We start from the raw sequence: 17,555 nt of genomic DNA, 5'->3' as shown, positions 1-17,555 counted from the left end.
TGTTTTCAGTTTCAGGAGGGTCGCAGAAAATGGAATTAGGATCGTGTCCGGTGGGTCCTTCCTAAGGGTTTTCTACAAATTTCTCCGGGTCAACGGGCTTCTCCATTATTTTCTATTTTAAATTCCGGATGTCGCACCATGATTTATTTAGACGATATGCCGCTACGGTGATCCTATGTTAATACGATATTAACATACCATTCCAATAATGGACAGATCGTATAGAGAGATATCATAAATAAATTACATTTTTATGCGTTATTTTGTGAGATTCTACAGTAAATCAATTATAACTTTCGTACACTTATTTAAAAGTTGTAATTATGTAATGGTAATGAACAGATCGTATACAGATAGAGTAAATAAACTACATTTTTATTCGTTATTGACAAGAAAAAGCTACTGGAAGATTGGACAGTAAATCTATTACAACTTACGAAAGGATTTCAATATACTTATCATAAAGAGTGGAATTAGATAATATTATAGTAGGTGATACATATATCTAACAGTAAGTTAGTTTACTGCCTCATAATATCTACATTCAAAATATAAATTTCAGTTAGTCAAAGACTTTCCTAATATTATGAATGCTGAAAGAATGTACATAAATTGTAGATTTCAGAAGATTTTAATTATAGTTTAACTGTAGCAATTATACAATGAATTATTAGTTGAATTAAGTTCAAATTCAATTCAATATTAATTACTTAATCAAAGAAAAAGTTATAATTTCCTCAAATAAAAGTTATAAAATATTAATTATTAAACAAATTATTTCCAAGTATTATTTGCATTAAGTAGAATAATTTTAATTAAATTTAAAATTAATGATATCTAAGAATCTAATTGTGACTGGTTATTGTATGATAATTTGTAAGAGCTATAATTAATTGTAGTAAATTGTTTAAGAGAAAACTTATGGAATATACGTATCATTGTCTTAATCTTATAGAATATATTAATATATTATGTATAGTTTTCTTGGAACCAGAACTACAAATAAAGTAAAAGCTTTGACTGGAATTAATATAGATGAAAACGTAAAGATATTGTTATTTATTATAAGTTCATAATATTATTTATATAAACACAGTTAGGGTGTTGCAATACATGTTTTTAAATTATTCTGCACAAAACGAGTATCGCGCGAAGACTTGAACCAAAAGCAAGGTCATGGAAAGTTTCCACTTCATTCGTTTTACAAGAAGAAAACAATTTTGATATTAGTTTTAGTAATATTTAATAGTCTTTCTGATTTTCAATTAAAGGAAAACATAGATAATCAAAGTAATTATAATAATGTGCATAGATATAATCAAACATTTATGTTATGAATGATGTAATTTCTAATTAAATATGAGTGTGTATTTTAATAAGAAGTGTCATATTTGTTGTAAAACAAAACTGGGAACAAAGTTAGTTAGGGCTAAGTTTTCTTGGACCACATCAAACCTTGGGTCTTTCGAGCATGAATCTTAGTTAATACTTCCGCACAATTTGGGAAGGGCGTAATTTAATATGTTTACTCACATACGTATAAAGTTATACTTGTTATTATACGCAGGATAAGATGCAGAGTTCGTTGGAATCTCGTAGGTAGGTAGGTAGACATTGCGTTGTTTGAAGTTGCCAGAGAGTAGGCGATTTCGTTCTTGGAAAACGGATCGAGATTTAAATTTAACTAAATAAATCAAGTAGCGGAGCTTCGAGGAGGCCAACTTCCATTTACATCGGGGCTCCTTGTTGCCAGCGCTTGAGAAATGTTTGTTCTTCCGTTCGTTGCATTCCTTTCTTTATTTTTCCTCTCCTACTACTACTACTACTTCCGCTCGAAGGGATGTATCTCAATCAAAAGGTCTCTTCATGTTTTTTTTTTGCCTTCTCTATACAGAGGGCACAAGTCGATCGATGCCTATGTAAACTTTTAGTTCCGTTTAGTACGTTGAAAAGGGATTTATAAATAGGGGTGGAATGAAGGGAATCTTTCCAAAAAAACAAAACAAAAACTCCTCCATCACCTTTCTCAAAGTTGAGCAACAATTTCTTTTGTAGATGATGTCACGACGATGATGATACGAAGCGCCAATTCGCAGCGTGTCTTTTGTGATGTTAAGACCTCTTGGAACGGTTTCCTTCGGAGCAATTAACGGAGCTGCCTGTCTAAATAATGAAGTAGCATGCATCAAGAAGAAGAAGAAGAGGTGATGGAGGTGGAGGAGTCTTGTATTATTTGGGAAAATCGATAATTTCTATCCATCTTAAATAGTGCGCTGCACGCTCCTCCGCGCGAATCACGATAACCGTGTCTTCGTTACGGTCTTCTTTATAATAAAACTCACGATCGTTGCGGGTGGTTGCAAAGATTTCTAACTCGTACATCGTGATAACATGCAAAATACATAATTTAAAATTTCGTACGCGACAAAAAGAACACCAACCACGCCGTATTCTCTTCAACATCTCCTCTCTTTTTTTTTACTCATTGTGCCCTTCTTTCTGTTCTCTTCTTGAATCGTCCTACGTACGTATCATTTCAATATTTCATTCGCCCAGACGGTATTACAGAATTTATCTTTTAATTAAATCAATAATTAATTAAGTAGTATTTCACCAACGTAAATATAAATTACGATTTCGTCGAAAACACTTGAAACAAGTGAACCAACTTAAATTATATAAATCACTATATATAGTCATGTTGGTAAGCTTAAGATAAGTAAATGACATATGTCACAAAGTACCAACTTAACATGTCTACAATCTACGTAATGTTGTCTAATACAAGTATACCTATAAAACGATATAAGTTTTATGTGCCTCCTTAAGGATTTTAGGATTTAGTGGACGCTCATATGACCACAAAAACCTAACAACAATTCATGTGTCCCAAATTAATTTTTCATACAACGTATGGCAAGTGTACCAACTGAAACGACTTATAAGTACCAATTACCAAAACTAAAAGCAAACATGAAAATGAAACAGTATAAGTTTCAATAATAGAATTTCATTGGATTTATCAAATTTTAAATAATTATATATTTGTGTATGTGTTAAAAAAAATAATGCATACACAGATTACATCGGAGAATTAAAATATATTACATAACGCGATTAACGAACGTTTTACGTTTGAATCAAATTAAACACGGTGCACGGAAAATAATTGAATTTCCATGTGACAGTATCTCTGAATTAGATTCATTGCCGAGTAATATATTTGAACAACAGAAATGTAATTTAGAATTCTGGCATTTAATGAAAGTCTATTTCTCTCTCTGTCTCTCTCCATTCCTCTCTTGCTATGTCTCTCCATTTAACTGCATTAGTCCTATATCTATAGCATAGACTAACACACATATGCTCACGTACATTTTAGTTCCAAAATCCTTTTGCAAGAAATTCTCGTCGCTTCGTATATAAATTCATAACGCCGGAATTAAATTAAGTATTAATGAAAACACATCTGAAGTTCGCAAATATTCCGAAATCGTAGTCATAATAAACACGAAGAGATGTTGGATGTTCATGCATAACCACTTAATAATAATGATTTGATTATTTACGAAACATAATTTTATTCTTTATTAAAATTTATTTTTAATGCAGTATTTTGTAATGCAATTTTTCACGATTATAAAAAAATACAATTAAAATATTGCGGAATCAAAGCAAGAATACATAAAGAGTCAACAAAGCATAACCATTTAATAAAGACGATTTGATTTCAAAATAATCATAATGGTTTTTTTTTTCTTCAGTTCAGTGTAATTTTTAATGCAACATTTGTAAAGAGTATATAGAATAATTGAAATGCTCAAGCGAACTAAAGTTCAGAAATCTTTATCGGATTCCGAGAAGGAAATCACAATAGAACAGAAATTAGTAATATATAAGGACATAATGAAACCAGTCTAGACCTACGATCTCCAATTGTGGAGTTCAGTGAGCAGAACTAACTTTGAAATTAAATTAAAAAACATCAATTTCAAAGACATTTATTGTAGGATCTTTACTTTCAATAATAAAACTATTGGACAATTTCAATTTACATTAGTTGTTTTCTGTTTCTTTATAATTGTAAATTATATTTTTTTTTAGATTTTCATAAAATAATATTAGTTTATTTCAAGATGTTTCTCATCTCCTTTGTACGTGACCTTTATCTTTTTAGGTCAATCTGTCAAGACATGTATAATTTAATTGTTCAAACTTAATATTTCTTGTGAGTATATGCAATATTGACATTAATAGGAATAGTTCATGTTTTTATAGTTTTATTTATTTTAGTACTTATAAAAAGTTTCATTTTGCTTACTGTTATATAAATATGTTGCAATAGAAATAATTACAAATTTAGATTATATTTACTTCGATGAGTTGAAGGATGCATTGATTGATCAACTAACTGTTTCTGAATGAATCGTATAATTACGTACATAAGATGAAGGATAATCGAAACTTGTGTGGAGTGCAACGAACCCGATGATTATGTGAATGTTTATGCAGCGACATAAGGATACAATTTAAGCTTTTACGCTCCGGGTTGAAGACGACAACAACTAATTGGTAGATTTTTCAAGCTGCAGCAAAAACATCGTGTTTTACTACTCACCAACTTTTTTATGAGGTCGTCTGAGTGTGGATGGCACTCGCAATATCGTCGGCTTCGCAACATATGTTATGCTTCGTTTGCGCGAAAGTTCCGACCTGCGTCTACGGACCGGGCGTCTCCTGGGAGCAGCAGAAGAGGATACTCCTACGGGAGGGCAACCACCATCGCTTATCGACGAGGAACTGTAATAGTAATCATCGTCGCTCGCAGCGGAAGAATCAATTTCGGAGTTGCTCGATTCGTCGGACAGTTGGGCCTCGTTTCCGGGAAACGCATCGCTTCCTCCCAAATGATCCTCCTCTTTTTTGCGGAGATGCATTCGCGAAATTCGATCGACTACTTGCAGTTCTTCCGCGTCGCCGATCAAGCTCTCGTATAAACCGTCATCGCTGTCAGCGTACTTCTTCGAGTAAATGGTATCGATGCAGGGCGTGAGGTTCCTTATTTCATGGATCTTGAAGCATTTCCGTTTTTTATCTGTAGGCTTTCGCTTCTCGGGTGGAACGAAGATCATGGGGTCCATCTTGAGAGATTTCAGAGATCTGTTGTAGGGTCTTCCGGTGATTTGGTACGTTTCGCCCTTAGTGGGTTTTCTTAAAGAGTTTCGCGTTTTCTTTTTGCGACTGCTGTGTCTGCGTATGGAACTCGCTTCTGACGTTCTCTTGAAGTAATTGTCGCGACTTACTGATAATTTGGGCTTCGTGCGTTTCTTGCGGAAGAGTCTTCGGGACATGAGACTATCGTCACTTAATTTGGGTATGCTGAAGGAGAATCCGGAATCTTTGCTGGAGAAGAGTCCGGTGGATGCGGTGGTGTTGCTGGTGGATGATAACGTTCTTCCGATGGGGAGGACAGTTCGCTTTTGGAGGCGGTTCATCACTATCGGGTCGTCTCGTAAATCTTTCAGAGCGCTATCGAGGGAGTTGTGAGCGTGAACTGCGGACTGCGACGTCCTCGGCATCTCCAAGCTGCGAGGAGCCATGACTTGAGGAGCGTCCATCCAGATCCTACCTAAACTTATGGACAGCGAGCAAAGCTCTTCGTTCCCGGAATCCGGCATCAGCGGTGGAGTTTTCGTTCTTCGCCGGATTATGGGCGACTTCCGGACTTCGGTGGAATCGCCCCACGGAAACATTTCCAGCGCTGAATCGTTGCTCTCCTGCCTCTGTAAATTCGGGGACGATTTATCCAAGTTCAGCGACTTTTTACGGGACGTAGGAGAAGAAGAGAGCTTCCTAATGAGAGGTGCTTTGATTTCGTCCGAAGCAGGTACATAGATAATAGTACGCTCTGCTCCTTTAGTAGACTTCCCATTATTCGTTGGATCCTCCTTCTTGATGCATTTCAACCACTGACCATAAGCTATCACACTTTGTCCGGGTCCTTCGCGCTTCTCGTTCGATTCAATGCTGCTCGAAGCCTGAAGCTCAACTTGCACGGAACTATCCACTTTCTCTGAAACCGAAGCCGCAGCCGTCTCTTCAACGACCGTCTGCGTCGCCACCTCCAACTTATGGAGATGCCTCTTCTTCCCTCGATCCAGATAACTCTTCCTAATCGAAATTCGTTTAAAGGACTCGCTCCTCTTGAACGACGATTCCTTATCCTTTTTCTTCCTACCACCGCCCATCAGGCGCTTCAAATTCTCGAAACTTATCGGCTTCATGGTGCACTAAATCACTGTTAATGCGCGAATTCCAATATCTCGATCTGTCCGCCAACAAGATCCGTCCAACAAGGTGTCTGCATTTTTCGAGCGCACCTAAGGAAAACCAATTTTCATAAAGATACAATATATATTCAGTGGCGCTGCCCTTTTTTGGATTCTGGTTAAGGCGCGGTGGGCGAATTATAAAACATCGGATATTCCGAATCCAGAAAACGAAAAATACAATTTTACCGGACCCGTCGATAAGTTACATAAATAAATAAATAGCAGCTGTTGCTGGAACGAACGATTATGAATGGCCGTCCGAATAATTACGGTACATAGTAGTTCTAATGAGTCGGAGTAGCCACACCTCTAAGGTAATCACGTTATATGCACTATTGCGGGAATGTCAGGTGCTCTTTAACCCCTGTCTAAACAGTTACTTCCATCCCACACACACACACACTTTGTTTCTCTCTATATATAGGTATTAGTCTCTTCATCTATGTGAGAGTGTGTCTGTATTACATTTACCTTTATTTAGAGCAGACGTTCGGCGCAAAGACGTTACCTTGTGTGTGTGTGACTTCTAATAATATTATACACCTTTGAACTTAAACCACCTGCACAGCAAACGTAAATAACTGTACATGATATCTCTATTACTTATATTATATACACATATACAGAGATCGTAGGAGGCGTTCTCTATATTAAACAAGTACTTATTACTATTATTATTATTACCTTGAATGCGATGCAATGGTCAAAGCATTAGTTTAATTGCAAACGAGCGAAATTAAAAGTTGCATATTAATGTGTAGGGAAATCACGTGCAAACGTGCATAATCATTCGACCGGATCAATATATGTAACGAGAGTGTAAGTAGCGAAATTTGATCGAGCTTCGTACAGATTTTCGCTGTGAAAAGCGTCGATGAATAATGAGCACTACCTACTGCTCTTGCTGAGGCATTCAGCTTTTCCCTCGATATTAAAAATAAAGCGAAAACTTATACTTCTAATATATCATTTTAGGCTTTATTATTCAAGGTAAAATTGATAGTGTACCGAAGCAAGGTAACTTTCCATATTAACGTGCATCAATGCATTATCCAAAGTTTCATACAACTAATATGATTTAAGTTTAATATCATGTAAAAGTCACAAAACTTTATTTAATTACATTTATTCTTAACATATTTATCAAACGAATTTATTCCAATTATTACACTTCAATTAGTAAAATATTACAGAAATATAATATAAAAAATGCATTGCTTAATTTTGTTGTTAAATTTATTAAAACATATAATAGTAATCAAAAAATGTATATCACAAACATATTTCTTATATAATTTTATACAATATACATAATAATTTGGATGTAACTACGTCGGTTTTAATCAACAAAGTAACCATAATTTAATCAAGTGTAGCTCGGATTTTGTAAATGATTAATAACGCAACATTACTTGCCTTCATTCAGCTTTCCTAATAATGAAATTCATGTGAAAATATATTGTTGTAATATTTCACTTTTGATTTATTCGCAGTAAAATTGATATAAGCATACTAAAATATAGTAATATTGATTATTGATTATTGATTAAATAAATTAATTAATTTAAAAAAAAAAACATAAATATCACATATCATCATAATCACTTTTCTATTAATTATGAAATGAAATTTTGAAAGATCTTTGAAATGCTCATCCAACACAGTATAAATTATGAATAAATCTCTTCATCACAAGATTAATAGACGCATATAAACTCTAGGAATAACAAAAATGTGTAAATGAAATGACTGTGATGTTATTACATAAACATCAGTTAAACGTTCAGAGTCAACGATGGAAATGGAAGTTACACGTGCAAAAAAGTATTCAAAGATGAGTTGCGCTTGCAGCGGCACGAGGGTAGGTGCATAATGGATGTGTTTTCATTTTAAAACAAACTAGTTTGAATTTAGATGCATGCAGCACACAGTTCGAATGCACGTGTGTTCCGCTGCAGAACGAGCAGAAAATATGTCGGGAATAATTCAGTTCGCCGATGTTACAACAGGCTCCATCCAGTATAAATGAATAATAGATTGATAACTTTTTATTATTATTTTTTTCTTTCTTGTAACATGTCGAACGCGAAACACGCTTCGAACATCGCCCTAAAACCGATGGATGTATTAGCGTATTCCCAACGTGTATTTCCGTGTCTTCAATTAGCCCCGACATTATTTCGAACTTCTCTTCTCTTTTGTTACAATAACCGAGGCCTTCTCTAGCAAATTGTGAATCCGTTGGTAGCGGCGGCGTCGGCGGTTCTATCTCGAAAACCAGATGAGTTGAGTCGAGTTTTAGTTGGGAGATCGGAGAGGGAAGGAAGGCTTGGTGAACCAGATTGTGATGGTTACTAACTAACGGGACTCGGACTTAGAAATCCTCCTGCTCTCCGCATCCTAACGATCACGCCCCATCTTCTCTCATACGATTAACCGCACTCGCTGAAAGTTCATAATTGAAACCCAGAAACCGGAAGCTCAATAAGTTTTCAATTGATACAGAGACACACACACTCACATACTGATATATATATTTATGTAGTAAGAAGGAAAGAGATGGGGAGAGAACAAGAAAAACTGGCTTTCCGAGAAGACATTCGTTACATCTCATCCAGGAGATTACAATCTGTATAAATATTAGTGCCTGTTTGAATTATGTATTTTGTATTTACCGTAGAAATAATCAGTATTGGACTTAGGGTTTAACCTTTTTTTGTTTCTTCAAAACTTGGTAATTGTTATGATAAATTTATAAAATTCGAATACCGGTTTTTTTAATTGCACAAAACACACTACAATTAATATTTGCAAATTTTCAACAAAATAAAACAGAAATTTAAGATTTCTTAATTAAGATTCTGAAGATTCATTAAATTATGAACATCAAGTTCAGATTATTTATATAAAAATACCGACAATTTGTTTATTTTGGTTTTAATTTTTAATAATAAACAAAACCGGTATTTAAAAACAGAATGTTCTGTATAAAAATACCGAAAATCTGTCAATTTAAATTTTCAGTATAAAAAATGAAAAACCATTTTTTGTAAATATTGAGATTGAAAGAACACCGGTATTTTCAAAAAAAACGGTTTTTTAATGTTCTTTGAAGCCAAATTTTAATTTATACACATACTAATATATTTATGTAGGAAGAAGCAAATAAATAGGGAAAGAACAAGAAAAACTGGCTTTGATATTTTATTTTTTTAAAACTTGGTAATTGTTATGATAAATATGTAAAATTCCAATACGGGTTTTTAATTGCACAAAATACACTAAAATATTAAGACTTTGAAAATTCACTAAATCAAGTTCATCCAGAGATTTGTCTTTGTATATTTCATTACATTTTTGTATCTAAATTCCATTTAGTTTAGATTATTTCAGTATAAAAATGGAAAACCTTTTATTCATTAAGTTCTAAAAATGAAACAAAACCGAAATTTAAAAAAAAACGGCTTTTGAAGGTTCTGTGAAATTTATATTTAATACCAACAATTTGTATATTATAGTTTCAGATTTTAAGTATAAACAATGTTTTTTGGAAAGAGTAAAATTTACCGGTAATTAATAAGAAAAAGCTATTTTTTTTAATGAATACCGAAAATCTATGAATTTAATTTTTCACTTAAAGAATGGAAAACTAACTAAAATTGAAAATCGGTATTTTCAAGAAACGGTTTTTTAATGTTCTCTGAAGCCAAATGAAAATCTGTTTTAAAAAAAAACCGATATTTTCTATAGTTGTTTTTCTTTAGTATGAACCTTAATTAAGAGTTGTTTTAGGAGACGGTTCTTTAAAGCAAAATGCGAGTCGATAAAGAACGTCTGGCTGGAATTAAATTAGCGTTGCATATAACGAGATTATAAACTTGTGGCCCAGCTACGGCAAGTGGATTAATAAGGAAATTTATTTCCTGCGAGACTAATGTCTCTATATAACTTTCCATTTAATCTTAATGAACACCGGCTTCGGGATTTGATCCAATATTTTATTTACATTACTACCGGACACTATTTTCTTACTTACACTCTATCATCTCTCCTCGTCTAGAGCGCAGCTACTTTATTATTTATACAAAGGTCATTTACGCTAATAACCTGTTAGTACAAAATGTAAATTTTAGCAGCATACCAACGCATGCAAATTTATTATAAACTATATCATTTGATTACTCATAATGGCAAAGAATCTAAAGAAAGAAAATTGAACAAGAACAACTAAAAAAAAAAATGTAAAACAGACTAATGCAAAAGCCGTTGTAAATATTTAATAATAATAAAAAAAGACTAGATTTGTCCGGGGAGTAATATTCTTAGCGTATTGAGAAACAGAAAGTGGTTACGACAATAATTCAGACACAACCAACCACACCTGTATACGGCCGACTATAAATATTGCTTTTTGTCATTCGCGAAACGTGGGCGGACTAGTGGAAACGCGTAGGTTTGTATTGGATACGAAGAATAAAAGTGAGTTTTATACAGGCAGAAACACTTACTTACTTCCCTCGAGAAAGTCCAAACGAAACTGAAATCTCCATTTAAAAAGAAACGAAAATAAATATTAATATTCAATTGCCGTAACCTTATGAAAAAAATATGCATAACAGATATTACTTGCACGAAGGGCGTCGATCGGAATAACAATAATTCTCCGCTCGGAGAAACAACCGTTCTTTATACATTATCGCCTATTCAATAAACATCGGTTCTTTATTGTTTGATCTTCGTTTGGAATGTCTTTCTTGGCGGTTTAGCGTCGGAATATTACTCGGAATGTATTGTAATTTTATTGGAGCCATACTAAAATTCCGTGATTTATCTTCGAATCATATACACACACACACAACTCTCGCATAGTGAGAGAAGACTGGATATGCAGACAAATAATAAAGCTTATCGCTGGAACGGCGGATCGTTAAAGATAAATTTATGCGCGCGTACAACAGAGGAATTCATCATTTTTGTGTTTGAACGAATCGCATTTTTGCATAAACGACAAATTGCGCTTCACAATTAGTTATTTTTTTTAAATTTATTTATTGTCTAATTACTGCGAACTACAAGGATAACTAAATGGGAAATAGTGGATGGCGAAAAACGAAAAAAAATTGCAACAGAACGAACAAACAAAAGTTGCATAAAGGACGTTCTACTCCTTTCCAGTCGGAGTCCAATGTTAAACTTACAATTTAAGTACACGCAACGTTAGATTATTAAATCCTTAAATAAAAAATGTACCATTGGAATGTTTTTCTTGTCTACAATCAAATAAAAAATATAAATGTCAAGAAAACTACTGATAAAATAAATAACGTATAAAACTATTGAGAGAAAGTCAATTCATTCTACTGAATATGCAAATTATAAATAAACATATAGGAAATAAAACGGATCTAAACTCATAGTTTATGCCTCCCGGTTTCAGTCTTTAAACTAAAGCTTAAAATATTTATGTAATATGAATATATACGTTAATTTATAATAATTTTGATCGTTGCACTAAAAATTGGTAAATAAATAATATTGTAAATTATTTATGTAAATTTATAATAAAAAGCTATTAAAATTGAATATTTCTTTAGATCTTGAGAACATCACCATCAAATTTATACGAAAAATATATGGAATAAAAACGAGTTAAAAGTTATGCGATTTTATAGTAAAATGTTAAATAGTTATGCAAATTTTATTTTTTTCAAGCTTCCATAAATCTTGATTATAGATCATTTCTTGAGAAGTGTTGACGCCACAATCAATGTTTAATATGCAGATTAAAGCTAAACTATATAAAGAATTGAAACTCTTAAATGATATTTTTAATTATTACATATTTATATCCATTTTATATGTAAAACGTTATTAAAATGTATATTTCTTCTTTATATCATTTCTTGAGAATATCACCAATATAGGAAATAGAAGCATTAAAAGTTATGCGATTTTATAGTAAAATGTTACATAGTTATGTAAATTTATTTTTTTCAAGCTTCCATAAATCTTGATTATAGATCATTTCTTGAGAAGTGTTAACGCCACAATCAATGTTTAATATGCAGATTAAATGATATTTTTAATTATTGTATATTTATATCCATTTTATATGTAAAACGTTATTAAAATGTATATTACTTCTTTATAGCATTACTTGAGAATATCACCATGAGAACTATGCTAAAAATATAGGAAATAGAAACATTAAAAGGTTTTATAGCAAAATTTTAAATAGTTATGTAAATTTATTATAAAATGCTATTAATTGTTTTTAAGGCTGATCTACCATAAATATTGATTGTAGATTACTTCTTGGGAACAGCTGACACCACAATCAATGTTGAATATGCAGATTAAAGCTAAACTATAAAACGAATTCAAATTCGCAATAAACTAAGAAGTAAATGCAAATATTGTAAAACGATATCAAAATTTAAATTATGAACATATGTTACAATAAAAATCAATAATTAAAAAAGAAATGGATTGACTAATAAATTTAAATATTAAAAATAAAAATCTTTACTGCTTCCTTATTATACCAAGTTTTTTTTTCGTATAGACATGACCTTCATCTGTTTTTTTTGGTAAATATTTCGTAAACATTTGTAAACACTTAAAGCAAGTTTCGTAGACCTAGACCTCCATTGTTTTTTTTTAGGTTAATTCTGTTTGCAACACGTAACGAAATGTAAGTAAGAAAAAAACAACTATTGATGTTGTTTAACATTGTGTGGTCAACATAAATTTGCTTCAATTAAATGAAATTCTGTATAAATAATTCATAAGTAGGATAGATCTCTCGACGTAATATATAATTAAGTGAGGTTAATGAAACGAGGTTTAAATGTGAAATTAAAACGCCGTAAAAACATGGAAAGTGCACATTAAAACTTGGAAAATGCGTACATTAAAAGTATTTTGAATTACGTTTATTACACAGCATTTAACGCTAGATAATTCGTTTTTAGTTTTAGTTTAGAATTTATAGTTTATATTAACAATGTATATCAAAATCAATGCAGATTTTACTACCATTGAAGTACAAATTTAAAATTTCTTCTTTATATAAATTTGACATAAAATATAAGCTCCAAAATGAGGCTTACCATTTTTTTTTTGCTAAGTCTTTGTTCTTCATTTTAATCCTCATCTCTTTTTGTACAGGTAAAAGAGACATTAAATTTAAGTCCATGCTTATGCCAAAATCCTCTTACATACATAAAAAATTCGCACTCAGAGCTCTTTAATATAAATATTTTAATTAAAATATTTTATATAAAAGCTCGTAATTTTCAAAAACAAAAATGTTATTTTGTACAATTTCAGAATATGCGAATATTCTCATTCGAAGCATAAATTTTATATTGAAAAATATATTATTTTTTTGTTGCATATTATCCGTATTTGTGTAGTCGGAAAGCGCGGAATTTATATTTAAAACATAAAATCCAATAATCCGTATAAAAAAAAGCATTAACAAATAATTGTATAGCTGCAATATAAAGCATTAAGCTAACAGTTAAATGGATTTATAGTAAAAAAAATGTGCAGGTTCGCATTTTCAAACGGAAGTTAATGCGAAGGTCATATGCTTTCCTATAAATAAAACTAATCTGTATCGATTAACCATATCTAATGTAGCATAAAACCCACGTTGCATGATCAAGTTAAATATAGATGGATATATTATGCATTACGCCAGAAAGCTACAACTTATCAATTACTTAAGAACAAATTATTTACGGTAAGAATTTCTATATTTTAAAATCGAACATTCAAATAAAATCTTTAAAAAATAATAAATTATTAAAATACAAATACAATAAGTATTACTTATGTAATATCACTTAAGGATGTGATTATAATACCAGAAACTTTCGTATTATGGATAATCTCAATTAAGATTATTAATAAATAATAGCAACAACAGAAAATAAATAAAAGTTTCTACTTTAATTTGCTAACAATGAGTGCGAAAGCGGCGAATGAGGAACAATGATGTAGGAAATGCATGAGAGTTATGCAAGTGGTAGATAGACGCAGACTGAGTAGGTATGTCATTAATATTACAATAAGATTCGGATGAGATTAAAATGTAAAGATTTTAAATGTTAAAGAGTAGAGGATGAACGAGGGTTAGGCAGCAATTTCGAGGTATCTTCGTGTTTGTCAGTACCATTAAAATACCGAAGCAACGATAAAGGAAACAAGTATTGGGTGAGTAACACGATGATAAGATACGATGTGGGAGAGGCGTAGTGAAAATGCATTCCTTGAGGACTCTTTTTTTGGTAATTGGATTTATTACAATTTTAATTAATACAATACATTTTCTTTCAGTTTATTTCAGATAATTCACAGGAAGAAAATATATTTCATAATTTCAAAGAAATTATATCATTTAGTGATATAATGATATTACTGCTAGTTCTTAGGTTTCATCACTAATTGTTCAGTGTATATTACCAAATGCGTTACTACATTACTCAAGTCCATTTAAGTCCTATATTTGTCACATATTAATAAAAGTCACCCAACCAAACTCATTCTTCAACTCATGTTAATTAACTATAAGCCATGAATGTAAGTCAACAACTACTTGAACATAATGATAATTTATATATATTTTCTTTCTAATTATTCATCAAATTAGTCATCAAATTTTTGCAAAGCTTTCAAAAAAGTTGTGAAACATTTAATGAACTTTATATTAAGAAAATTAAGATCAAAATGTTTACAATTGTTGTACTTATTATATGTTATACCAAATTGATCATAAATCCAATTATTATTCTTGTTTTACTTTAAACTACGAAACAATAGGTATAAATGGTATATTTTTGCTATTTGTATAAGGATAAATGATATAGAAAGGGTCACCAATTTTCGTTTTCATATTAAGTTAATCCTAATGCAGTTACAATGTTTTTAATACATGATATAATGATTACCAAACCAATTCCAATTCATGTTTAACTTTATACTATGAAATAGTATAGAAAGAAGTATAATTGAAATATGTTTGCTCTTTGTATAAGTACAGATAGGGGCACCCATTCACTCATTATTGGTGCTTAACTTTTTAATTGCGAAACATCAAATTTTCGTTTTTATATTAAGTTAATCCTAATACAGTTACAGTGTTTTTTTAATACATGATATAATGATTATCAAACCAATTTCAATTCTTTTTTTAACTTTATACTATGAAATAGTATAGAAAGAAGTATAATTGAAATATTTTTACTCTTTGTATAAGTATAGATGGTATAGATAGGGGCACCCATTAAATTATTATTCGTGCTTAACTTTTAATCAAATTCTCGTTTACATATTAAGCTAGGATGGTAAATTGTCACCTATTAAATCATTATTCCTGCTTATTGCATAAAATTTATGAAGATAGATACAATTATCGAAGTTTTTAAAAATAATCTTCTATTGGATGTGGTATTCCCATTGGAAGAAGTTGTATAGTTTAGTTAATTTATTGGTCGAGTCCTGTGCAGAAACAGCGATGCGATTGCAGGAGATGAATGAATTAGAGAAGTTAATAGTTAATTGATACGCAAAGGAACATTTATAACTGCACGGCCTGGCACTTCTCAACCTACGTCGGGATATCAAGTATCGCATTCTACATCGAATGCATTAGCCCGTTATATTGAGTTACAGAAAATTTGATACAGGCATGCAAAATTCCCGCATTCGCGAGCAGTTGAAGACCAACGGCAAAAAAAATTCCGCGTTCCATCCTCCGAAGCGCCGGTTACAGAAAATAAATAATAATGGGTTTATCCGATATGCAACGGATTTATTATTATTCTCATACGGAACGCATAAAGTAACTCCATAAATGTTATCTAATAAATTTATTTACGCCATCGAATATAAAAGCCATTATGTGAAGGGAAAAACGACGGAGAGGAAGAGAAAAAAAATGAAGGAAAAAAAAACGAGTGAGAAATTGCAGATGCCCACAAATCTCTGCTGATTATGCTGTAACTTAAGTTGAGTGCACACACTGAAGTGTCCGTACCATATGTTGAACGTAAGCATTTTATTTATTCTAACGGCAATGACATTCCCATTCACATGCAGCATCGGTTCCGCAATAGAATTTTATATTATTATATCTGCTCATATAAATTCATTCCTCGCAAATAAAAGAAAGAATTATGCGCTTTGCTTCTTTCTTTCTTCTACTATTACTACTATCGATTCATCGCTCGATGCAAAAACCGAGTCAGAAGTGTGTGGGAAAACGATGGATAGATATTTCGCGTATAACCAGAATCCAAAATGCGCAGCGGGAGGTTTAATTAAATTTTCAGATATCTGCAGCTAACTTACCATAACGTGTTCAACGTTGTTGTTTCGATTCTGGTAATACCTAGTAAATCCAGCATTGCACGAATTCCCTTTTTATATATATATTTCTTTTTGTATATTTGTTGTTGTTTTTTTTGGTAAAAACTTCACTCACGGAAGGATTATCGCACGGTGTTTCATTAGTATCGTTTTTGATTGTGTTTTGAAAGTATTTCCGAAAGAGAGGTTGGGTCGTACCACCGCCGCCGCCGCGTACGATTTTCCCAATGTAAATGATGCGCGCGTTTGTTTAAGTCACTCACGAAGGTTGCCAGATAGAAGACTGACCATGTAACCAGCAAAAGCAGAGAGAAGAGACTAGATTTCCGGCGGGGGCAAAAGAGAGAGTGATGTGAACGAGCTTATGTGCAGCCGCCGCACCCGATGGACCGCTTGAAATAATTCCAGATGAGAGAAGTTGAAGAGTAGAAAAATAGAAGAAGCGAAGAGAAAAAAATATTCTCCTTCATCTTCGCAATACAAAGAATATATGCAAAAAAAAATCGTCTAACAATTTTAAAAGTTATCGAAATTTGAATTTCTTCGTTATAAAACACAAATAATTCAAATATTCTTAATCCACAATGTACAGTGCTAAAAAAAATCAATTCCATCAAATATATAAAAATACACCAGTCTATAATACGTGCTTAACGTAATTATCAATTCTAATAAATAGTTAACAAAATGCATAGGTCTGCAAAATTGATTTTCTTTGTTATATAATAGAAATGATTCAAATATTCTTCGTCCACATAATTTAAAGTTTGAAATAATTAATTCAATCAAATATTAAAAGAAAAGTAGAATATACAATGGTCTATAAACTTTGTTATTTTTTAAATA

The 17,555-nt window shown here is 31.8% G+C and overlaps 1 protein-coding gene across 1 annotated transcript; it reads right to left on the bottom strand.

The window, feature by feature from the left end:
• Nucleotides 1-4,610: 4,610 nt before the first annotated feature.
• On the bottom strand, nucleotides 4,611-17,062 carry LOC108564177. Its single transcript, XM_017923130.1, has 2 exons — nucleotides 16,692-17,062; nucleotides 4,611-6,380 (listed from the first exon to the last, which is right to left on the bottom strand). Exon 2 carries the CDS (start codon nucleotides 6,282-6,284, stop codon nucleotides 4,611-4,613), a length of 1,674 nt encoding a protein of 557 aa, XP_017778619.1. The 5' UTR covers nucleotides 6,285-6,380; nucleotides 16,692-17,062.
• Between the last annotated feature and the right edge of the window lie 493 nt (nucleotides 17,063-17,555).

The sequence above is a fragment of the Nicrophorus vespilloides genome, unplaced genomic scaffold (genome assembly GCF_001412225.1).
Source record: "Nicrophorus vespilloides isolate i.1.1-1 unplaced genomic scaffold, Nicve_v1.0, whole genome shotgun sequence".
Classification (NCBI taxonomy): domain Eukaryota; kingdom Metazoa; phylum Arthropoda; class Insecta; order Coleoptera; family Silphidae; genus Nicrophorus; species Nicrophorus vespilloides.
Note: the sequence above shows the minus strand (reverse complement) of the source record. Positions and strands in the feature narration are given on the sequence as shown.